Below are 22,973 nucleotides of genomic sequence, written 5' to 3'. Positions count from 1 at the left end.
AGGGCCAGGCTGCAGTCTGCCAGAGCCCAGTCAGACTCCAGAGGGCGCTGCCTGGGCCGGTCCAGGGGCGAGTCCAGGACGGGGGGCTGCCTGGGTCCTCTTCCCGACTGAGGGGCTCCGGAGCCCTGGTGCTGGCGGCCATCCTGGCTCTTGACCTTGGGGGCTGGTCCTGCCGCTCTGGCCTGCAGGGACGCGCAGGGAGACCCAGCCCGGTGCTCAGGAGTGCACGTGCCCAGGCCAGGCTGCACGTGGCTGTCCATCTCGGGGGCCGGGGTCCCGGGCACTCTGTTTGAGACGTGTGTCTCTCCCAGGAGCCTGGCTTACAAAGAGCACCCGGGTTGTCCCTGCGTCAGTCAGCACTTCCTCCTCCAGTCCAGGCCTCTCACCCAAGGTGGGCACCCACGGGGGCCCTCCAGGACCGAGGCCTCCGAGCTGGGCTTGAAGTGGGCGACTGCTCTGGGCGGCCATGAGTGCAGAGGGTCTGGGCGGCCCTCCGGCGGCCCTGCCCCAAGTCATGGCCTGGGCTCCGCTGGACCCAGGGCAGGGGCCGGAAGGGGGCTCCCCGGAGAGGGGGCGCAGGCGAGGAGCGCACCAGCTCCCCTTCCTCCAAAGCGGCCCCTCTGCCCCCCGGGGTCCACGCAAGGCTCCCTCCCACCATGGCTCCTGGGGGGCAGAATCTTGGGGTAGCAAGGCCTTGACCCGACCAGCTCCCCTGGGGGTTTGACCTGTAAGACTCTGAGAGAAGGGCTCTGCTGCTCCGCACCCAGGGTCAGGCGCAGAGCCCCAGGCCCCCAGGGAAGGGAGGCCCACACCCCTCTCCTGTCCTGGAGAGGCCCCCCAGCCTGGCCCAGAGCGTTCCCGCTGTGCGGGGGCGGGGCTCATACCGCAAACGTGCTAGCAATGCCAGGAGCAGACAGAGGCCCGCCGTCCACTCTGGGATGTCACTCAGGAATCCAGGGGGCCGAGCTTTCACAGGGAAAAGCCAGAGCAAAGCTCTCTACCTCCTGAGTTGTCGCTTTCCCCCCAAAAACGTCGTGCGGCCAGAATGCCCCGGGGAGGCCAGGAGAGGCTGGGCCCAGAGTCCTGCAAGAGGAGGGGCAGGGGCCGGCCCCCAGGGAAGAAGGGCCGCGACCTCAAAGCCGCCAGCATCTAAGGGGTCAGCGCCCCAGGGCCGCAGATGGCTTGGGCCTGCCTGAGCCGGGGGACTTCCGCACCCGTTTCTTTATTCTCCTGCATTTAAACCAAGAGCAGAGCTGCCTTAATCTTTCTTCTTTTTGGTCTCTAAAGCGACAAAAAGGGGTACGGAACGGACCCTTACGAATGACAGACGAGGTGTTTATTCTTTTCACGTTGCAGTCTGACTGCAGAGTGGCAGCCTGGGACGGGTGGGGACTTCGTGCCCGGCGGGATGGGGGCCCGCGGCAGGGCTCTCGGGAGGCGCGGGCGGCCTGGGCCGGCAGGGAGGAGCCGGCGGCTCTGCCCCCCCCCGCCCCCCCCCCCCCCGGCGCTCTGCCCTCGGGAGCCGCCCTCCCGGCTGGGCTCCGGCCTTTGAGGAACCAGGAAAGCTCACGTCTGTGTGGTGGGAATAAACACGTTTGGCCGAGAGGAGCAGTGTGCGCGGGGCGGGGTCAGTCCTCGGGGCAGACGCGCACGCTCCCCGCAGAGGCCCGGAACCTGGCGACCGCGAGGGCGGCATTCGGCGTCCTCGGGAGGGGCGGGGTGCGAAGGCCCGCGAGTCGGGAGCTGCCGGAGGACAGCCCTTCTTCCCTCAGCGTTGGTGACCTGGGGGAAAGCGGAGAGGGACAGAGTGACTCCTGTCAGCATCCAGGGCAAGGGAGAGGCCAGCACCAGGCCAGAGCGTCCTCCCCGAGCGCTTCTGGGCCTGCCCCTCAGCCTCCGCGGCGCGCAGGGACCCCCACCCCCAGCTCCCACCAGTCCAGGGGTCCTGCCTCCCACGGTGCCCCGACCCCTCTCCTGGGGCAGGGCCCCCGACCCCTGCACCCCGGGGCCCACCCTGCCTGCCCAGGGAAGGCCTGGGATACTCTGTGGCTCAGGGACCCAGACCACAGGCTGGTCTGGCAGCCCCAGCCTTGGGCCAGGCCTAGGGAGGCTGAAGTGAGGTCAGCCACTCGGGGTTGGGGCCCTCGGGGAGCTGATGGCTGGGCACACGGCCGAGAAGCCCCAGTGTGGGTGTGACTGGCGCCCCTGGAGACACACGCCCCTCGCCGGGAGCCCCAGCCCCCAGAGGCGCCCTCTTGGCTCAGGAGACCCCCAGGGGCCGGGGGAACAGACCCTGGGCGGGGAAATCCTTTCCCAAGCGGGTGGGGGGCCCAGGCTTCCACCCTGCCTCCTGATGTGCCCCCGCCTCCCATCTGAGGGCCAGGCGGTTGTCGAGCAGGTGAACCTGGCCACAGGGACAGCGGACACCTCGGGCCAGCGTCTCAGGGTCAAACCCCCCACCAAGGAAGGCAGGGGGCTTGCAGGGAGGGGGCCTCCCCGAGTGCAGCAGACGGGGGAGCGTGTCCACCAGTGCCCCCGCCCTCCAGCCATCCCGGGAGGCTCCGGGATGGGGCGCAGCCTGGGAGGAGGGGGAGGGCGAGGCCAGGTACCCAGCAGCCCGCGTCCTGCAGGAACAGGAGGGCCACGCACCCTGCAGCTCCCCGCCCACGTCTGGCTCCTGCACGGGGACAAGGGGCCCCCTGAGGGCCCTGAGACTGCCACACTGCGGGAAAGCCCAGCCTGCCCCGGGGAGGGGCCCCGGGCGGTGTGTGTGGGGCGTGGGGGGCCAGCCACTCCAGCCCCGGCCTCAGGGCGAGGAACCCCTCAGACACGCCCGTGCAGCTGACAGGCCGGTCCTGAGGCTCGCAGAATCACGGGACGTGACCAAGCGGTGGTGTCTGACGCCACCACGTTTTGCAGAGGTTTGTTCACAGGGTGGTCATAAAGGGTAACAAACGCTCGGCGTCTCCGGGGTGCTGAGGTCTCCACTTCTCAGAGCGCTGGGACCCAGTGATGACAGAGAAACCACCCACAGTGAGGGAAACGCAACTCTGCAGAGAACTGAGCTGAAGAGAAACTAAACGTGCCAAAATCACCTGTGTGGATAGGCTGCAATTTTTAATATCGGCGCCGAATCTTGATTTAACCAGAAACTATGCTTGTGTGTATGTGTGGCAGGGGGACGGGGGATTATAAGGTTGTAAAATCTTCATTTTCCACAGGAAAACTGTCCATAAAGTTTAAGTTGGGAAATCATGAAACAAGAAATAGGATAAGTGTAGAAACGTGGAGAGAAATCCTTTCATTATACACTTCATGTTACTAGTGGGCTTTCAAACCGTGAATGTATGTAACATTGGTTGGTGGTTTAGTTGCTAAGTCGTGTCTGACTCTCATGACCCCATGGGCTGCAGCCTGCCAGGCTCCTCTGCCCACGGGATTTTCCAGGCAAGAATACTGGAGTGGGTGTGCTGTTCCCTTCTCCAGCGGACCTTCCCGATCCAGGGATCGAACCTGGGTCTCCTGCACTGCAGGCAGATTCTTTCCCAACTGAGCTACCAGCGAAGCCCACGTCACATTGCTACAGATGAAAATTCAGTGAGGCTTCGCTGGTGGCTCGGGGGTAAGGAATCTGCCCACCAGTGCAGGAAACACGAGTTCAAACCCAAGTCCAGGAAGGTCCCAGACGCCGTAGAGGAGCCAAGCCTCCTGAGCCTATGCTCTGGAGCTGCGGGGCTGCATCCACTGAGCCCGCGGGCCTGAGACCCAGTGCTCCACCAGAGAAGCCCCGGCAACGGGAGGCCGGCCCAGCACACCTGGAGAAAAGCCTGGGCAGCAACAGAGACCCAGCGCGGCCAACACTAAATACATGTTAAAAAAATTCAGCAAAAAGAGGTGCGCTCAGGAACATATCACCCTACTGTGGGCGAGGAACCAAAGCCCTCCTCCATCCCTGTTTAAAAACTAAAACCCCGGGGATGAATCTGCACAGAGAAACGCAAATGATCCCGCAGTGGCCCGCGTCCCCGAGGGGCAGGGACGACTCGGGAGAGTGCCTGCTGCCGCCATCGCTGCTCTCAGCTCAGGCCTGTGAGCAGTGACCCCACTGCCCGCACTGCAGCAAAATGCACGGACGCTTGCCCAGCCGTGGCCGGTCATCCGGCTGTCTTCTCTCCTCCCCCCAGGGCTCCAGGGCAGCCCCACTTGAATGCCCCCGGGTGGGGGGGTCGGGTCCTGCCTCCCTGTCTGACCCTCCCTGCCTGGGGGGGCCAGTCGGCGGCTCTCGGAAGGCCTCAGGTCGCTCCTCTAACCCCTGACCCCCGCTGGCTGACACCACCCCTCTTCAATAATGGGGTGTTCCCTCTGGGCGGGGTGGTCCCTGTCCCTTCACCATGACAGCCTGGGCAGCCCCCAGCCCCGCTGTCCCGCACCCCACTTAGACACTGCAGGACGGGGGCACGGTCACGGCAGGCATCCAGGGAAAAGCTCACCTTCCTGGTTCCCCAGGAGGAAGCCCCCAGGGGGGCGACTGTGGCCTGATCACGCATGACACCTAGGAGCGTGGCCCAGGGCAGCTCAGCAGGCACACGGCCTTCCACGGCCACACACAGGGCGTCTGCCACAGCTCTGCCCGTCCACGTGGCTCACGGCCATGGCCCCTACCCTGCAGAGACAGCTAGGCCTCGGCCAGGCCCCCGAGCGCCTGCCTGGCCAGACCCCGGCGTGGTCCCGCGGTCCCTTCAGCCACAAGCAGGCTGCACAGGTCCCGTGAGACGCCGGCCAGGTAACTGGGGAAGGGGCGGTTCCCAGGGCGCCGGCTCCCGGGGGGCAGCCTGGAAGGCTGTGTTTGTTTCCCTGTGGAGACACGCAGAGTGTGGACACGTCGTGGCCCACTTCCCCCTCCAGAGACCCAGGCAGCCCCTTCCTCCAGCCAGCGCCTCCCTGCCTGTCCAGATCTGTCATAGGGACGAGGTGTGGAGGCCTCCAGCTCAGGGTTCTCAACCCTGAGACACAGTCGGGCCGAAGTCAACTGGCCCAGAGCCTGTCTCCAGGCCCCGCCCTCCCCACGGGAAGCAGCTCCCGTGGCCCTGGGTGCCGAGCGGGCGGACACGCCTCCCGAAGGCCGGAGCTGCCTGCTGCACACGGAAGTGCCTCCGTGGGGCCCGGCCTCCCCGCCTGCAGGACAGGGTGCCGCAGCCCAGCGTGCAGAGCGCCGTGAACCCAGCACCGGGGTGGGGGGGCGGGCCGCGCAGAGCGCCCAGGCCTCCGCGGGCGGCCCTGCATGCCGGGCAGCGTGTGGGTCTGAGTCTGTAGGAGCTGATTTCCTCTAAGGGGCAACCCCAACAGGACTGCAAAGAACAGGACCGGGGTGTGAAGAAGCCGTGACACACGAGGATGCCAGGATGGGGAACCCCGAGGTCTGGGGCCCGTCGGGGTCACGGCCGTGCCTGGGGCGCTCAGGATTCCTTCCTCAAGGAGGCCATGGCGGCCAGCGGGCACAGCTGCCTTACCGCTTGCAGCCAAGAGCCAGCGGGCGGTGCCCCTGTGTGTCTGCTTCCGTCACCAGCACAGGAGGACACGCACGCACAGCGGAAGGCGGCCTGCAGGACGGGGTTGGCCTGGAGGAGCCCAGGTGACGCTCGGACTGACCGGGGACCCTCCGAAACGTGCACCGACTCACAGACACCGACCAGAGTGTGCAGAGTCTCCAGGGGTGGAAAGAAAGATGGAATCAGTGACCCTAACGGTGTCTGAGGTCATGACAACACCAGAGGGGGCCCTGTCCCCATGACTTGGAAACAGGACGCTAACGTGTCCCCTGAAGGGCAGACCCCAGGGACAAAAGGCCTGAGGCTCTCCCAGATTGCCACAGCCGAGCTGGTGGCTGCCCTGTCCCCAGTGATTCCATGCATGATGCAGTCTGCACATTAGCACTAGACAAACATCAACTTCCACATGTAAAATGACTGTGCTCCTGTCACTAAGAACCAAGGATTCCAGCACCAGGGGGCAGAGATACAGACACAGTGGTAAACAAGTAAAAAAATCTGAATGAGAAGAGTCAGTGTGAAGTCATTTCTTTTCTCCTGAAAGAAAGTAGCTCCAGGTCCATGAGCTGCAAAGGGCGATTAACGACCTGGGAACAACACGACCCACGACCAGCATCCCTCACCCAGGCAGGATGGGTGGACTCCATGCCTCAGAGAGGACCCAGGGCCCCTCGGGACATGGGGGGCCCTGGGCCTAGCCCAGAAACGCCACGGAGACAGAATCCCGTGTCCTGGCAGAGAGCCAGGCCGGCGACCAGGGACGGCTGTGCTTCTCAGGTGGACTCGGGCTGAGCAGCCCATAGTCAACGATGCATCAAGGGTCATCAGCCTGGATGAAAGCGGTCAGCCCTGTTAACCACGGACGCCTGGTCAGCCGGAAGGCCTGGGCCCTCATCTGAAGACCGTGTCTGCAGGTGACCACTGGCGCTGCTCGTGGCTGGGGGCAGGTCGGCCAGTAGACAGAAGGGCCTCCCGGCAGGCAGAAACCCCGCCACGCGCGAAGGGCCCCGCCCGGGTCCCAGGCACAGCAGTGCAGAACCCAGGGCTGGCGTCAGCCCTGCCCGCGCGCCCAGGGGCCTCGGACCCCGGGGGAGCAGGGACAGGCACGTGGAGCTGTCCGTGGGGACCCTGGCCAGCTGAGGCTAAGGCGCCCGCAGGAGGGGCGCTGCTGTCCCTGAAGGCACAGGCCCCGGGGGGCCCACAGCCTGGAGGCCCTCCCGTGGCCGGCAGGGACCCCGGGACCCCAGAGGAGCCTCTGCGCTGGGGAGGCCGTGCGGAGGGGCGGGGCCCGGGCCTCGAATCACAGGCCCAAGTTTCCTCTGGAACAAAATAATTACCACCTTCGCAGACAACCTGAGCTCGCTGAAAGCCAGGCGGAAGTCAGCTGAGAAGCAGAGGCACGTTTTTATTCAGAGTTGGGAGATAGCAACACCTCTCCGGGAGTTGGTGATGGACAGGGAGGCCTGGCGTGCTGCAGTCCACGGGGTTGCAGAGAGTCGGACACGACTGAGCGACTGGGCTGAACTGCAAGCCTGCCTGGGACGCCAGGCCCGTGGATACAGCTCTGGAAGGGAGAAGCCCAGGGGGAAGTCGGAGCCTGGGGACAGGATCTGGCCGCCTCCACCTGCGTGACCTGGCACGCGTCATGGCTCCGGCAGGGCAAGGCGGGGTGGCCGCCAGGAACCAGGCTGCAGGGTTTCCGGGCTGGCTTCCTGGCCGCTGTCTTCAGTTCCCAGGACAGTCACCTCGTGAGGCTGAAGGTGCTGCGGGGGCCCCGGCCGTGTGCGCAGCCTCCCTGTGCGGCAGGTCGCCGTCCTCACTCCGGACCCCCAGTCCAGCCGGACGGGGACGCGAGCTGCGCCCGCACCCACGGGGGCTGCCGAGTGGACAGAGGGTGCGGTGGGCGACAGGGCGCCCCCTTGGAGCTGTGGGAAAGGCATGACGGATGTGAGGACAGGAGGGCTCTCAGAGAGCGGATGAGGCTGGAGGCGCCTCCCGGGGCCTCGTGGGGAGAGGCAGACGCGGCTTCCCTGACGACGAGGCTGCTGGTGCGGCCAGGGGCCCGGGGCACCCGAGCCCCCGGCAGCTGGGGGAGGCTGGAAGGCCCTCCCCGGAGCCCCAGGGAGAGAACCTGGGTCTCGTGCTCAGCCTCTAGAGGTTCCTGCGTTTCCCGCTGGCCTGAGACAGGTCATCTGGGACAGCGGCCTCGGGTAGCCACAGGGTTGCCCTCCTCTCAGTAAACCAGGAGCCGCCCAGGGAGGCCTGAGACCCTGAAAGCTCCGGCCTGCGGGAAGCAGCGGCCTCGGGCCTGCCGGCTCGCGGGGAGCCTATGAATCTCCCGCTGAGCTGAGAGGGAGGCGCATGGCTCCGCGGGCCCACGCTGGCGGTCTCTCCCTGCCCCCGGGGAAAGGCCCGGCTCCCTCCTGCCTCAGATGCTCATCTTCACCTGCGAGCTCCCTGTTCTAATCCCGGCTGCACGTCACCTCGTCCAGGAAGCCTTCCCAGTGCCCCGGTCCCAATCAGCTTCCTCACCAGACACTCCGGGGGGACCCTTGGCCCCTTTCATCACATTCCTGTGTGTGATCACTCGTGAATCTGGTGACGTGAGTCACAGCCCTCCCCCCGCCCGGCAGGCGGGGGCCGCGGTGACTGCACACTTCCGTCCGCGTCCAGCAGAGCATCTGGTCCCGGGTGGGTCAGTGGGTGTGCGGGGGGGAGGGAAGCGGTGACCACGGGGTCTGTGGGGAAGAGGCCAGGGGCTCACGCCACGCCTGTCAGGTGGGGGGCCTGACCTGCCCTCTGGGCACCCCCGTCAGTCACACCTGCGGGGCTCCCGCCCGACCAGTGGGCACTTGGAGCTGCCCGGCCCATCCGGTCAGGAGCACAGCCCTGCCCCACGGGGGGGACGCAGAGGAGCCCGAGTACAGAGCCAGACAGCTGCTGCGCACAGGTCCGCTCACCCACCTCCACCTGGGGGCATGCGCCACTGTCACCCCGAGGCAGTCGGGACTGGGGCTCAGACGGGGCGGGGAGGGGCCAGGGGCTGCGTCCGCTCCTGCTGGGTGCCCATTCCCCGCAGTGGCACGCGGGGCTGGGGGCAGGACCTGCCGGCCTCCCTAGTTTCCCGGCTGCCGGCCCCAGACCAGCTGGGCAGCTCTCAGGATGCTCACGTGGGCAGAGCCTCCAGCAGCCCTGCGAGGGGGCAGGGGGTCTAGGGGTCGAGGTCTGGGCACGTGTCCCCACCTCTGCGGGGCTCCCCTGAGTCCAGACCCCAGGTCCCAGGACGGCCTCCATCAGCCCCCAGGGACGGCAGGGCCCTGGGCCGGGCTGGGGAGCAGCGTGGGGCCACAGGACTGCCTTTCCCAGCAGGCCCCCCGGCCGAGCTCCCAGCCCCGGGCCCGCCCCCCAGCACCCTGCTCCGGGACACCCGGGCCCTGCCCTCAGCACCGCCGCGGGGCACCCCACCCGCATCTCACACAGGTTCTGCGGGGACCCCCTGGGCCTGCCCCAGCGCCCTCAGCTCGCCCGGGAAGCCCACCTTCCTAGCAAAGGCGGCTCCCTGCTTCCCCTTCAGAGAGCAGGCCAGACAGGCTGCCCTCCTGACACCCGACACTTGAAAGCAAATGTGCCCACCGGAAGACCACCGACCCCACCCGAGCGCGAGACCCCGGCTGCTTGACGCCAACAGACCAACCACCTGGCTGGCACAAACCTCAGTGCAGTCTTTAATCCTCAAGAAACAAAACCCAAAAGCCCATCAAGCAAAACCACTTTGCTTTGGCGCCGAAAGGATTCAGCAACCCCCCCACCAAGCTCCCAGAGCCCCAGAACCCAGGCCCCCGCAGCAGGCAAACCTGTCTGGTGAGATTCCTCCTCTGCCTCCAGATAAACAGAGTGAGCCCTGAACCTACAGGGCTGCCTTCTCTTTCACAGGGTGTGTGGGTGAGCCGCCCACCGCCCCAGGCCAGCGGGGCGCGGCCACAACAGAGAGATGCCGGGGAGATGGGAGACAGGGCCTCTGGGCCTTCTCGGGGCCCCTCCCCGCGGGGTGCCCCGACTGGAGACCCTCGCTGGCTTGACCACACCCACACCCCACACTGAGGCCAGAACCCATGGGGGACGTGCCGGGTTCCTGGGAGGAGTCTGTGCCCGGAGTCCTGGGAGCACTCAGGAGCACAGGGAAGGGGGGAGGGGGACCCCAGCCCAGACGTGCCCCTCGTCCCTGCTTCTTCAGTCCTGGGACCCCGCAGCAGCCGCCCCAGCAGGGAGGCAGCACCAGCATTCCACAAACCCCTCCCCGGCCACCGGCCGGCCGACCTGCCCAGCCCCGAAGGCTGGCGTTGCCCAGGAAGTTGGCACAGACAGGTGGACGAGCAGGAGAGCCAGGCCAGACGAGGTCACCCGAAGGTCCGGAGACGAGGGCAGAGGCCCTCGATGGACAGATGATGGACAGACCCCAACTAGGTCAGGGGCACCGGCCCCGAGGCCCTGGGGCCAGGAAGGGGTCACGGGCTGCCCCCCACTGGGGACCCCGACATGCCCGCTGTGGTTCACCCAGGCGGCCTGGAGCCTCAGGCGGCCACAGCCTGACTGGAGCCAGCAGAGGAAGGGGCCGGCCCTCGGACAGGCTGACCAGGGCCAGGGCTGGGCAGCATCAGACGCTGGCACCCCCACCTCCCTGCGTCTCAGGCCCCAGGAGCACTCACAGCATGTGGCTCCGCCCCTCGCTATTTCCCGAGAGCCCAAGAGGGGACCAGACAGGCCACACAGTGGCCCACCCAGCTGCACCCGTGGGGACACCACGGAGCCTCCAGGTGGAGCCACGGCCAGGGGTCCCACAGAGTCCTCCTGGGGGTGGAGACAGAGGCCATGGCACTGGCTGGGTCAGATCCCAGACACCCTCCAGGAGCCTGGAGCTGCAAGCCCCAGGCACCACACGCCGGCTGATGAAGGGGAGTGCCCCTGGCACCAGGAGAGGGGTGCTGGGCCACAGGCACCACCTCTGGGGGAAGGCAGCTGAGCAACCTTCCTCCTTCCTGCGAAGTCGGACCCTTGGATGCACCTGCCAGCCTGCAGCGGGGGAAGGGCAGGAGGGAGACCACCCGGGCCGTCTGGGAAGGAATGAGAGACACAGCAAGCCCCTCCTGCGCCCACCCCAGCCACCCGTCAGCCACAGCTGCTGCCCCGGACCACTCCCCTTTCTCCAGAAGAGAATGCTTTTCCAAATGGAAGAGCAAGCAGATCTTTCACAGCCTTTGAAAAATGGCCACAGAACATAAACTAGCTCTGTCCTCTGCCCAGGTGGCCGACGACTCGCCCGCTCTTAAAGCACCTCTTCTGTGATACAAGACACTGGGGGGACGTTGCCAGCGAGCAGGACGATCTTCCAGACCACCCGTTTTGGAGCGGCAAGCCAGCTGGCCAACGGCATCCCTCACCCCCTAGCTCCCCGAGGCCCAGGCTGGAGGCACAGCCCAGCCACGGATGCAGGCTCATGGCGGCAGGAGAGAGGCGGCCCTCCACGCGCACACTCACCTGGCTGGGAACACGGGTTACGTTTCGAACTGGGTTAACAGCTCCCTTATTTCTGGGGCCACGTGCTGGGCGGCATTGGCAGCCTCTGTGATAGCTTTCCGATACATCCCCTTCTTCTTACGGTTAAATCTCAGTTTGAAAAATTCAGAGAAAGGGGACAGTTTTGAGATAGACAAAAATGACGTAGTTGGAGAACCAAACCACGAGACTTTCGCTTCTTGCCAGGAGGGTTCCCCGTCCTCCTTCTGGCTAAGACTAATGTCCAGGACACGTGCCGGCCACCAAGGGAAGCCGTGAACCTTACCCCACACGATGTCCCCTACGGTCACGGTCCTCCCGTCCTCGGTAACGCACTTGGAGACGCTCTGCGTGTGCAGCCTGACCGTCAGGGGCGGGACCGTGGGCCTCGCGCCCTTGGAGGAAGAGGGCACAGACACGCCATCGCCGGGGGAGAGGTCGCAGGCGTCCGGCGACGTCACGTCCGAGCCCGACGACTTGGACTCATCCAGGCTGTCGCTGCTCCACGCCAGCTCGCCGGCACAGCCGCTTCTACCCGGGCAGGTGGCGAGGAAAGCCAGCCCGGCGTCATCGTCGGGCCCGTGCGCCCCTCGGGGACACCCCTTGCAGTCATCGTCTTCGCCAGAGCTGGCGGAGGACGAGTCCGCCAGCCCGCCGCGATGGGCGGCACCGTCGGCCGGGGGCCCTCGGCCCTTGAGTTCCTGCACCAGCTCGGCCCTGTAGACGGGCTCCTGCTCGCCGGCCCCCAGGCGGCGCGGCTTCAGGCGGATCTTGGGGGGCGGCGGGGCGGCCCCGGGGGCCAGGGGCCGGGTCAGCTTCAGCTTGGGGATGGAGGCAGGGGCGCCCGCGGCCGGCCGGTCCCTGGGAGGCTCGGGGTCCGGGCCTCCGGGCGAGGCCGGGGGCGGACAGAAGGGCTCCAGGGAGCCGTGCACGCGCGGGGGGATCTCCACCACCTCCCCGGTGCCCTGGGGCGTGCTGTAGGAGATCTTGATGGCCGGGCTCCGGGGCACCCCGGCCCGCGCCTCCTCCCGCCGCTCGCGCCGGCTCCGCTTGGCGGCGGAGGCCGCGTCGCCGCCGCCGTCGGGGTCCTCGGGCTTGCGGGGCTCCCGGCGCGGCCGGGGCGCGGCGGGGGGCCCGGGGCTGGCCTCCGGGGGGCTCTGGGCGCTCTTGCACTTCTCGCAGAGCACCTGTCGCGGCCGCAGGCGGATGGGGCTCAGGGCCAGGCGGCCGGGGTCGCGGTTGCGGGACAGGCGCCGGCGGGTCCTCTTGAGGCCCCGAGGCGGCGGCTGCGGCACCCACTGCCGATACGTGTTCCGCAGCCAGAGCGGGGGCGGGAAGGGGGCGCCTTCGAAGTAGGGCGGGAACGGGGGCAGGCTTCCTGCCGGCAGCGGCGGCATCAGGGGCGGGGGCGGATCGGCGCTGGCGGTCTCCGGGGGCCGGTCCCCGTGGGCAGGCGCCGGCGGGCCCGTCCACAGGGGCATGGCCTCCGCGTCTCCCTCCGCGGGGGGCGGGCCGTGGCAGCCGTTGACAGGGGCGTCCTGGGCCTGGGTCAGCGGAGCCAACGGGGGCAGGCCGAAGAGGCCAGACCTGGTCGTGGGGAGACAGAAAGGGGCGGTCAGCACAGGGAGGACCCCGCCGCGCCCAGCCCCCACACGGGGGGCGGGGGGCAGCAGGATCTCCCGGCTTTAACAGAGGCACGCCCCCCAGCACACGCGGGGCAGCCCAGGTGCAGGCCCCTGCTCTGAAATCAGGCACTGAGCGTCCACGCCTCCGTTCCTGGAAGGAGGGGAACTCACAACTGCAGACCTGGAGGCCCGGGAAGCCAGCGAACGGAGCCTCCATTCCTGGACAGGCCTGGCCCAGCCTGCGGGGAACCGGCCTTCATGTGGCCAGCGGCCCCTGCCCGCAGCCCTTGTCTGCTCACCCGTCCTCCCTGAGGGCAGCACTCCCAGAAGGAAGACCCCGACTGCGCCCCCAGGGGGACCTTCAGCCCACAGGACTCGGGTCCCCAGTGGGGTGGGGGGTGGGGGCCACTCATGGCCAGGCCAGCAAGCCCCGGGCCTGAGAGTCAGCCCGCTCCCCCCTGAATGCTGCTTGCAGGCGAGGGTACCTCCCCCAGGCCGCCCGTGCCCACCATGACCTGGAAGGACCACCCCTCCTTCCTGCAGGTCCAGAGAAGGCGGGAGGCCCCCCTCCCGCAGGGACCCACAGCTGAGGCCAAGCACGTGGCCAGCACCCCAGGGCTCCCCAGAACGGCCCGCGCTTGCTTTGAATGGCTTCAGGGCATCACCCTTCCAGAGCGCTGGCCAGCCGGCCTGCATGCTGGGGACGTCTGAAGTCACATCTCATGAGTGAGCTGCTCCTGAAGCAGCAGGAAAACACTGCTCCAAACAACGAGAGCCAAGCCCAGACAGGCTACACCTCCCCCGGCAGTGACACACAGCTTCAAACACATGCGATCAGTCTGTAAGACTGCTTAAGCTAAGAGCTGTTAGTTTTCATTTTCCAGCACAGAACAGACTTTTAGACAAGAGTTTAGAATACTGCACCTCCGTCTCTCCCTCCCTTGTGTAATTCAATCACAGCAGAAAAGATAAGTGAGCTTTGCTGCTTCACTGTTTCCAAGTGACTACTGCTTCTACTGTTCCCCAGAAGAACCAAGGCTGCTAAGATCGACCGAATGGCCACGGCAGCTCTGTCTGCAACCAGGTGGCCCCAGGCATCTGTGGCCAGAAGGCTCCTCCCTGCCCTCCAGAGTGTGGGTGCCCAGGGACACAAGGAGGCTGGGAGCCGGGTGCAGGCTACTCGTGGACCACAGAGGCAGGCAAGAGGGCTGCATGCAACAGGGCTGAGCGCAGCAGCCAAGGGCCCACGGCCGCCCTGACTGTCCGTCACGGGAGGGGACATCTGCCATGAACGCCGCCCAAGTTCTGTTGAATTCAAGGTCACCAGTGAATGCCCAGTGCTGTGCGCTGCGCTAAGCAGCTTCCGTCACGTTCAACTCTTTGCAACCCTGTGGGCCGTAACCCAGCAGGCTTCTCTGTCCATGGGAGTCTCCAGGCTAGACTACCGGAGCGGGCCGCCATTCCCGATGCCAGGGGATCTTCCCACTCAGGGACTGAACCTGAGTCTCTTACGTCTCCTGCATTGGCAGGTGGGTTCTTTACTGCTAGCGCCACCCAGGAATCACATCAAACTTTATCAAGTCTGAAAGTGAAGTTGCTCAGGCATGTCTGACTCTTTGTGACCCTAAGGGCTGTAGCCTGCCAGGCTTTTCAGTCCATGGGATTCTCCAGGCAAGAACACTGGAGTGGGTTGCCATTTCTTTCTCCAGGGGATCTTCCCGACCTGGGGATTGAACTCAGGTCTCCCGCAGTATGGACAGACTCTTTACCATCTGAGCCACCACGGAGTCCCAGTTTAAAGCCATTAAGGGAACCCTGTGTAAGGCCATCTCCCCTGAATCTAGTCTTCATGGGCGGAGCTGCTAGGGGGGTGTGGAAGGTTCACACTTCAATGCCCAGAGGGTCCAGCGAACCAGGGCCATGGCCTCCTGTCCTCTGCTTGGCCGTAAGGATGCAGTTCATTCAGCTGGCTCACGAGTGGCCTGTGAGCTGCGAGTGTGACTGAGGCAGGAGGGGGTGAGGGGTGCAGAGAGAGAAAGGTGGGGAGACGGGGCAGCAGGGCCAGCCTGGGGCCAGCAGTGGGGACCTGGCCCCTCCGAGGCGGATTCGGCTCAGGGTGGTGGGCAGCCATGGTGATCTGGCAGTCAACCCCGTCCCCTCTTCCCCCCAGCCCCAGCAGATCAAACCAGGAGGCCGTGGAGGCCGTGAGCCCCGCCCTGGGGTGCAGGTCCCCCGTGCTCGCGGCCTGAAGGCGGCGCCTCCCTCCAGACGGCAGGCGGCCTGGGACCACGGCCGTGGCCGGCACGGCAGGCCCCGTGACTGGGGCACTTCCTTCCCGGAGCGGCTGCCTGGCCCCGGCCACACCCACGCCTGCCGGTGGGTAAACAGGGCCAGCGGGACCCTGGTTGTCCAGCCATGGGCCGCGGGCAGGGCCCCATCTACAGCCCCACGAGGCGCCCTGGTCACCACCCCAGCTCTTGGCTGGGACAGGCCGGGGGGGCAGGGTCTGTGTGTGCCCCCCAGCTCGGCTGCCCCGGGGTACGGAGACAGCTCCAGCACAGGCCGCTCTCTCAGGGAAGGACCTCAGCAGCCCGCCCCCACGGGGCGCCTCCTGGACCCCGGGCACAAGCTGCGGCGCCACTGAGGTTTGAGCGTGACCGTGGGGCTGGGTCCCCGGAGAGGCCGGGTTCCACCCACGTGGGCCTGCGCTCAGGGACAGAGGTGCGGCTGGCCTGGCAGAGCCCCGCGGCGACACTGCAGGGCCTGGTGGCAGAAGGTGGGGGTTCCTGGGGCCAGAGACACGGTCTGCCAGACCCCACTGTCCGCCCTCTGCTGCGCTGAGATCTGAGCCCACTGGGACTTCCAGATGGCCACCCCCGAGGTGGAGAGGAGGAGACGGGAGCAGGGCCTGGGAGCTGGGGAGACTCATAGGTGGAGCCCCGCTTTGACCGGGAAGCCCAAGGGGGCCTGGAGCAAACCGCAGCCCCGTGTCCTCAGGGAGCTGTGGGGGGGCAGAGGACTGCACTCCGAGGAGGGGCGGGGGAGACAGAGCCAGGGCGAGAAAGGGGGAAGTTTGCACAGGCGGCTTCGGCCGTGAGGCTTATCGGGGGCCAGACCCCAAAGCAGAACAGCTCTGCCCCCAAGGGGACAGGAGACAGAGCGCCAGGGTCTCCCACGGCTCTGTCCAGGTGAGGGCACGGCCGCCCGCAGGACACGGGGGCCTGGCCTGCCATACGCGGTGCCACCGCTCATCCTGGGGTTCGTGTGGGGCGCCCCCAGAGCCGCCCTGGTGGGCCCACGGCCAGGAGGAGCCGCCAGGCAGCCTGCCGGAGCGCGAGACCCCCCGCACGCCCACCATGGCCTTCCCCCCGCAGGCCTGGGGCCCGGCAGGAGCCTCTGAGCCCAGCCCTGTTCCCTGGACCTTCCTGCTTCGTCCTCCCCCGGGGAGAGACCACCCTGGTGCCCTGCAAAGAGATGAGAAGACCAGGCTCCTGGAACAGAGCGCCCCCGGAGACCACCCCCAGGCCAGGCGTCCAGGGAAGCCTCCTGCAGTGGACGCCCGCAGCCCCGTGCCTCCAGGCGGGGCCCACCCTGCGGCCGGCTGAGTGCCCCAGCGCTGGTTCAGAAAACACACGGCAGCTTCTCTCTCCCACAGCTCTGCCAGACAGACGGCCAGCCGCAAGGCCGGAGCCCGGGGCAGGGGAGGGGCGGGCACTGCAGGAGAGGCCGGCGGACGGGCGCCAGGCTGCCCTGAGGGCCACCTCTGCTCAGGGAGCGGGGAGACAGGAAGTGCAGCCTGAACTCCAGAGGGGCCCTCCCCAGGGCCACCCAGGGGACCCTGCCCCCTCCCCCAGGGCCACACAGGGGACCCTGCCCCCTCCCCCAGAGTCACACAGGGGACCCTGCCCCCTCCCCAGGGCCACACAGGGGACCCTGCCCCCCCAGAGCCACACAGGGGACCCTGCCCCCTCCCCAGGGCCACCCAGGGGACCCTGCCCCCCCCCCAGGGCCACACAGGGGGCCCTGCCCCCCCAGAGCCACACAGGGGACCCTGCCCCCCCAGGGCCACACAGGGGACCCTGCCCCCCCAGGGCCACACAGGGGACCCTGCCCCCCCAGGGCCACACAGCGGACCCTGCCCCCTCCCCCAGAGCCACACAGGGGACCCTGCCCCCTCCCCAGGGCCACACAGGGGACCCTGCCCCCCAGAGCCACACAGGGGACCCTGCCCCCTCCCCAGGGCCACACAGGGGACCCTGCCCCCCCAAAGCCACACAGCGGACCCTGCCCCCTCCCCCAGAGCCACACAGGGGACCCTGCCCCCTCCCCCAGGACCACACAGGGGACCCTGCCCCCTCCCCCAGGGACACACAGGGGACCCTGCCCCCTCCCCCAGGGACACACAGGGGACCCTGCCCCCTCCCCCAGGGACACACAGGGGACCCTGCCCCCTCCCCCAGAGTCACACAGGGGACCCTGCGTCCTCCCCCAGAGTCACACAGGGGACTCTGCCCCCTCCCCCAGATCCATACAGGGGACCCTGCCCCCTCCCCAGGGCCACACAAGGGACCCTGCCCCCTCCCCCAGAGCCACACAGGGGACCCTGCCTCCTCCCCCAGGGCCACACAGCGGACCCTGCCCCCTCCCCAGGGCCACACAGCGGACCCTGCCCCCTCCCCAGAGCCACACAGGGGACCCTGCCCCCTCCCCCAGAGTCACACAGGGGGCCCTGCCCCCCCAGAGCCACACAGGGGACCCTGCCCCCTCCCCCAGAGCCACACAGGGGGCCCTGCCCCCTCCCTGAGGACAGCAACATAGGATATCTGCCCCAGCTGCTCCCAGGGTCTTGCATCCAGGGTTTTAGAACCATCAGCATCATCCCAGTGCGACTCAGCTGTGTCCCGCTCACCTCTCCGAGGCCCCCAGAAGCCTGAGACCAGGCCCATCCAGCCCCCCTCCCGCCTTGGAGCAGCTCCAGAGATCAGCCATGCCAGCCTGGTCCCCTGGTGAGGCATCTGCCCGCTGTCTGCAGGTCATGCCACCCTGTGATGCACTGGGCTCCCCCACCCTCCAGCTCCCCAAGGGCGGGGGAAGCGCCAGTGGGGCCTGGGCGGGTGGGCCCAGGATGGAGCAGGGGCGCTCCCAGGCCCAGGGACCAGCGGGCGGGGATTCTTGGCTGGTCTCCAGAGGCTGAGTCTCCAGAAGCCTCGGGCGCCACCCCCCGAGTGACTGAGTGAGTGATAGTCACTCAGCTGTGTCCAGTTCTTTGCGACCCCGTGGACTGGAGCCCACCAGGCTCCTCTGTCCATGGAATTCTCCAGGCAGGAGTACTGGAGTGGGCTGCCATTTCCTTCTCCACCCCACCCCTCTGGGCGGGTCACAAAGGCCTGCACCCAACATTTCCAGCAGAGGGGCCCAGGAGTCTGCGTGGTGATGGCCGGGGGATTCACACTGGGAAGTTCAAGAAACCCCAGCTCAGAGGTCAAGACCAGGCCTGACAGGCAGCTAGCCCTCACGCCTCGTCTGGGGACCCCCTCTCGTCACCACTCAGAGCCTTCGCTGTCTTTGGCCGCCCCACCTGAGGTCCCTGAGCAGAGGCACACCCCCAAGTCGCCTACGAAACAGTGCCCACATCCGCCTGGACCCTGGCCTGGAGACAGGAGCCACGGCGGCGTGGCAGGCCGGGCCGTCTGCATCACTGGTGTCAGGACGGCCGCTGCCCAGTGGAGACGCGGGGGAGTGAGCCAGAGACTCAGGCCGTCTCCTCGCGCACACTGACTGGGTGTGGACGCAAGAGTCCCCAAGGACCTGGCTTCAGCCCACACGGCAGCCGGGCAGCAGGTTCCAGGCTGGATGGGGGGGCGTTGGGCACTGAGCGCCTCCCACCTGCCGGGACCTCGGCCTGGCCTCAGAGGACACACGCATGTTCAGCTCAGGGCCCGGAGTGAGGAGCACCGTCTCCCGAGTGCCGTCAAATTAATACTGGTAGCTGGGCCCCCTGTGAGAACTGCCCGTCCCGGAGGACGCCCCCAGCTCTGCCCGCATGTTCCAGCAAGGCTAACGCACGGCAGTGACTGGCCCATGCCCCACGGGGGCACCGCGGGCGCAGTGGCCTGCTGCCCCGGCCCAACCCCGCACCAGCCCGCTGCTCGGGGACCCGCAGGCCCGGGAGGGGGGCGGTGCCTGCAATCCGAGCCCCCAGCTGCTCTCTCTGCCCGTCAGTGCCTGCGTCCGCCCGCCCGGGAAGGGGCCCGACCGGCTGGCCCTGCCCCCCGTAGTGTGGGGGGGAGGGGGAGGACTCCAGGGAAGGCAGGTGGGTGCTGGGGACCCCGAGGCCTGAGGACAGGCCCCTTCTGCCAGGGACACCCAGCCCAGGCCTCTGAACCCTGCCTGACAAGCTGGCTGTAAACTCGAGCACTGCAACTCATAATATCATGGGAGAAAACCAGGGTCAGGATGAAACTGAAGGTGACCGCAGAGGAGAGGCGGGGTCAGCAGGCGCAGGCTTCAGACAACCGGGGGCTGGGAGAGGCCAGGCTAAGCCTCAGACTCTCTGCGGGGACTGGGGGGGGCCCACTCAAGCCAGAAAGGGGCGCTGCCCAGCTGAGCTGTGCCCACCGAGGCCCAGCCCCTGGCTCTGTGGGTGGCTCCGGTTACAGCCTCATGTGGCCGTGGCAGGGCGGACGCCCACACGCCCTACAGCTGCCAGTTCCCATGCTGGGATCCCAGCAGAGCCTGCTTCCTCCACGAGGGGGTGGGGAGCGGGTGGGGGGGCAGTGCAGATCTCCAAAGCAGGGCATCCACAGGCCGCAGGGTCCGGAGCCCTGGCTGGAGGCAGAGAGCAAGGGCAGCGAGCCTGCAGCCTCCACAGACACCCCCAGCCACGAGTCTACCCTGCAGCCTCCTTTGTCCTGAGTCGGGGAGCCCAGAAAATGGGGTTGGGGGGGCCGCTCCTGCAAGTGCCCGCTGCCGAGAGGCAAGGCCCGGCAGGGCTGTGCAGGAAGGCCGGAGTGCGGCCCTGCCTGACGGGGAAGTGCCGGCCACCGGCAGCAGGGGACCTCGGCCACCCCAGGGCGCGGGCTTGGCCCTCGCGAGGGGCTGTGCCTGCAGCCTGCGGGGTCACCAGGTCCCACCAAGCCCTCTCTGCAGTAGCTGGCTCCGAGCAGGGCGGTAAGTCACCTGGGAGGCCATATGTTAAATCACATGACTTGTACGTAAATGGCTCTGGCACATCTAATGAGGAGATAATGCCAGCAGGGTGACTGCTGAAAGGTGCCGGTCCTCCCGCCACATCCACGCCGCGGGCACAAACGCGGCCTGCACCGAGGGGCGAAGTTGGGCCCCTGCAGAGGGGAGGTGGTTTAGGATAAGGCCCAGCCAGAGCCTCGAGACACTGGTGCCTGATTAATGCCTACTCATTTGTCTGCGCGACAGCTCGCGACCGTGTGACACTGTATCTAGGAGACTCTCCCGCTGCAGAGCTCCCTGCGCGGCGCACAGGTGCCTCTCGGCATGGGCTACCCCGGCCTGCCCGGGGACCCCTCCGCCAGGGGCGCCCCTCGCAGTTCTGCAACTCCTCTCTTTTCATCCCTGCTCCGCCTGGGGCTCCTAGCCCCAAACAGTGCTCACATCCCGCTGCCGGACACGACTGCTTGCCCTCTGTCCTCGCCTCAGCCCCGACTGCGCCCGGGAGCCGGAAGAGGGCATTTCGGGGCCCGCGGAGCCCCCTCCGGTGAGTGGCCCCAGGCAAGTGCGGCAGCGCACGGGAGGCCCCCCGCCCCCCGCAACGGATGACAATTCTGAACAGAGCCGAATTCAACAGTGCGTCTGAACAAAGAAAAGTGCGTTAATTATGGCAGACGTGCGGAGTTACGAGCCCGGCATCGCGGCGGCGGGAGCGGGGGCTCGGGATCCACGCGCCGCGCCGGGCTCCAGCCCGCCGCCCCCGCCGCCCCCCGCCCGGCCGCGCGATCCCCCGCCCGGAAAGTCGCGACGACTTTGAGAACCACTTTTGCCCCCCGAGCGGCGGCCGCGCTCGCGCACCCGAAACCGGGGCTGGGGAAACCGAAAGCGGGCGCCGGCGCCACGCCGCCCCGCCCCGGAGCGGGTCCGGCCTCGGGCCAGCGCGGGGGAGGGGGACGCGTCCCGAGGGGAACCCGGGGCGTCCCGGGCCCGCGCCCCCGCCCCCGCTCACTTTTTCGTGCAGTCCAGCAAGATCCCGGCGAAGCTGCGCTCGCCGCAGCTCGCGGTGACCAGCAGCGCGCCGTTGACGACCTGCTCCACCCGCACGGGCAGCCGGCAGCCGGCCCGCGGCTCCATGCTCCGCGTCCCGGCCCGGCCCCCGCCCCGCGCCGGGTCAGCCCCGCGCGTGACGCCGCCCGCCGGCCGCCTGACGTCACAAAGCTCCGCTCGGGGCGGCCTCCGCGAGCGGGCCGGGGGCGCGGGGAGGGGCGCGCGGGGCAGCGGCGCCCTCAGACGCGCGCCGGGCCGCGCGGCCTCCGCACCCGGCGCGGGGACGCACTGCGGAGCCCCGCCGAGGGCGCGGATGGGCCGGGATGGGGCAGGGCCGCGCTCCTCCCCCGCGACGCCGGCCGCGAGCGCCCGCCGGGAGGATCTGAGAGCCGGCGCCGGGAGAACGCCCGGGCCGCGGCCCCAGGGACGCCTCCCCGCCGGCCGGCATCGACCAGGGGCGCCTGCCCCTCTCTGCCCCACGGAGCCTCCCCCTCTGCTCTCCCCGGCCCTCGCTGCTCGAGTCCCCGGGTTCCCCGCCTGCGGGTCTGGCGCTCGGGTAGCCACCCGGGCACTGCGGGGAGGAAGTCCCGGCGGCGCGAGCAGGAAGCCCGGTGGGCCGGCGCGAGGAGGCGCGGGGCGCCGAGGGGACACGGCGGCCGCCGCAGCCGCCAGGGGAGCACTTGACGACCCCGTGTGCTCGGCGCCTCTCCGGGTGACGGGAGAGCGCGCGCTCGGCCCCGGGTTGCCTGCCGCGGGCCGGGGGAGGGTGATTCGCCCTCAAGTCTAAGTCGCATGGCGGCGGGGAGCGGGTTCTGCGCGACCCCCGGTGCGGCCAGGGCGCCACGCGGCCTGGTCACAAAGGCAAGGACAGCCTTCCCGAGCGAGAGCGGGGCTCGCTGCACGCCAGCCCGGCCGCGGGTAGGGGGAGGCGCGGAGCGGACGCGGGACCCCCGCCCGGCCCCGATACGGCGAGCCTTCAGCCTGGTGCCGGTTCTTGACTTTGCCGAGCACTTGAGCGTCCCGCACGCGGCTCGGGCCCCGGGCCGCCCCCAGGACCCGGTCTGTTGCAGTGACCTTGCCCCTAGCGCGGCCCTGCCCGGTCCCCTAAGCCGGGATCGCGGCGCTCGACTGGACACCCGAGACGGGCGGGCGGCCGGTTGTCCTGACGACCCGGACGCCGCCTCTGGCCGGCCCCGCCCCTCCGAGGCGGCCAGGGCCAGCCAGGCTCGGACCTGCGCCTGGGCCGCCACCCCCGGCGCCGCCGCGGACAGTGGGGCCGCCGTGGCGCCGCTCGGCTTCGCCCTCGGGCGGCCTCGCTGCGCGGGGGAGCCGGCTGGGAGGAGTTCGACCTTGCAGCGCCAGCACGCCCTGCGTTGTACGGGCTGGGGATTGAGACCTGGGAGCTAGAGTCCGGCCCCAAGCACCCTCGGGGAGGTCTGAGGCTTGGGTTCCCGGAGGTGCCCGCCTGCCGCTTCCTCGCCCAGGAGGCCTCGGGCAGTGCTCCCCGTTGCCCCCTCTGCAGGTCGCTTGCCCCCTTCTCGTGACTGCTCTCCACACCCCCGGCTTCTGGAGCCTGCTCTCTCCAGAGCTGGGAATGGCTGCTTTGGAGCAGAAAGGCCAGGCAACAGGGACCCCTGCTGGCCCTGGGAAGGGGGCCTGACCAAAGGCTGCCCGCCGGCTCAGCACAGGCGCCAGAGTGCTGGAGACGCCTTCTGGGCGTTGCCCTTCCCGGGCACCAGGAACGGGGCAGCTCGGGTGTGAGTCAGCTCCGAGCTGGCGGGGGCACCCCCATGGGAGCGTGCCAGGGTGTGCACGGAGGAGTGTGTGCAGATGGCGGTGTCCAGAGATAGAGCTGCCAGCAGGCCTCCCCCTGATGCAGAAGGGGCCCCAGAGTCTGTTGCAGGGCTACAGCGCTGGGTGTGGGGGTGCACGGAGGGGGGGGTACCTCTGAACGGGGCCTGGGGTTGGGGCGAGGAAGGGGGCCTCTGGGATCAGTCCTAGGTGTCAGCAGGAG

At 68.3% G+C, this 22,973-nt stretch overlaps 1 protein-coding gene across 2 annotated transcripts; it reads right to left on the bottom strand.

Annotated features, from left to right (window-relative positions):
* Positions 1-1,337: 1,337 nt before the first annotated feature.
* Positions 1,338-21,170, bottom strand: PWWP2B (PWWP domain containing 2B). Of its 2 annotated transcripts, none has more exons than XM_065923588.1 (3): positions 20,922-21,170; positions 11,085-12,689; positions 1,338-1,782 (listed from the first exon to the last, which is right to left on the bottom strand). In XM_065923588.1, exons 1-2 carry the CDS (start codon positions 21,044-21,046, stop codon positions 11,102-11,104), a joined length of 1,713 nt encoding a protein of 570 aa, XP_065779660.1. In that variant the 5' UTR covers positions 21,047-21,170; the 3' UTR covers positions 1,338-1,782; positions 11,085-11,101. The 2 variants fall into 2 exon arrangements, with proteins under 2 accessions (XP_065779660.1, XP_065779661.1); XM_065923589.1 differs by lacking the exon at positions 1,338-1,782 and adding an exon at positions 5,394-7,474.
* Between the last annotated feature and the right edge of the window lie 1,803 nt (positions 21,171-22,973).

This window comes from Muntiacus reevesi, chromosome 2, assembly GCF_963930625.1.
Source record: "Muntiacus reevesi chromosome 2, mMunRee1.1, whole genome shotgun sequence".
Classification (NCBI taxonomy): domain Eukaryota; kingdom Metazoa; phylum Chordata; class Mammalia; order Artiodactyla; family Cervidae; genus Muntiacus; species Muntiacus reevesi.
Note: the sequence above shows the minus strand (reverse complement) of the source record. Positions and strands in the feature narration are given on the sequence as shown.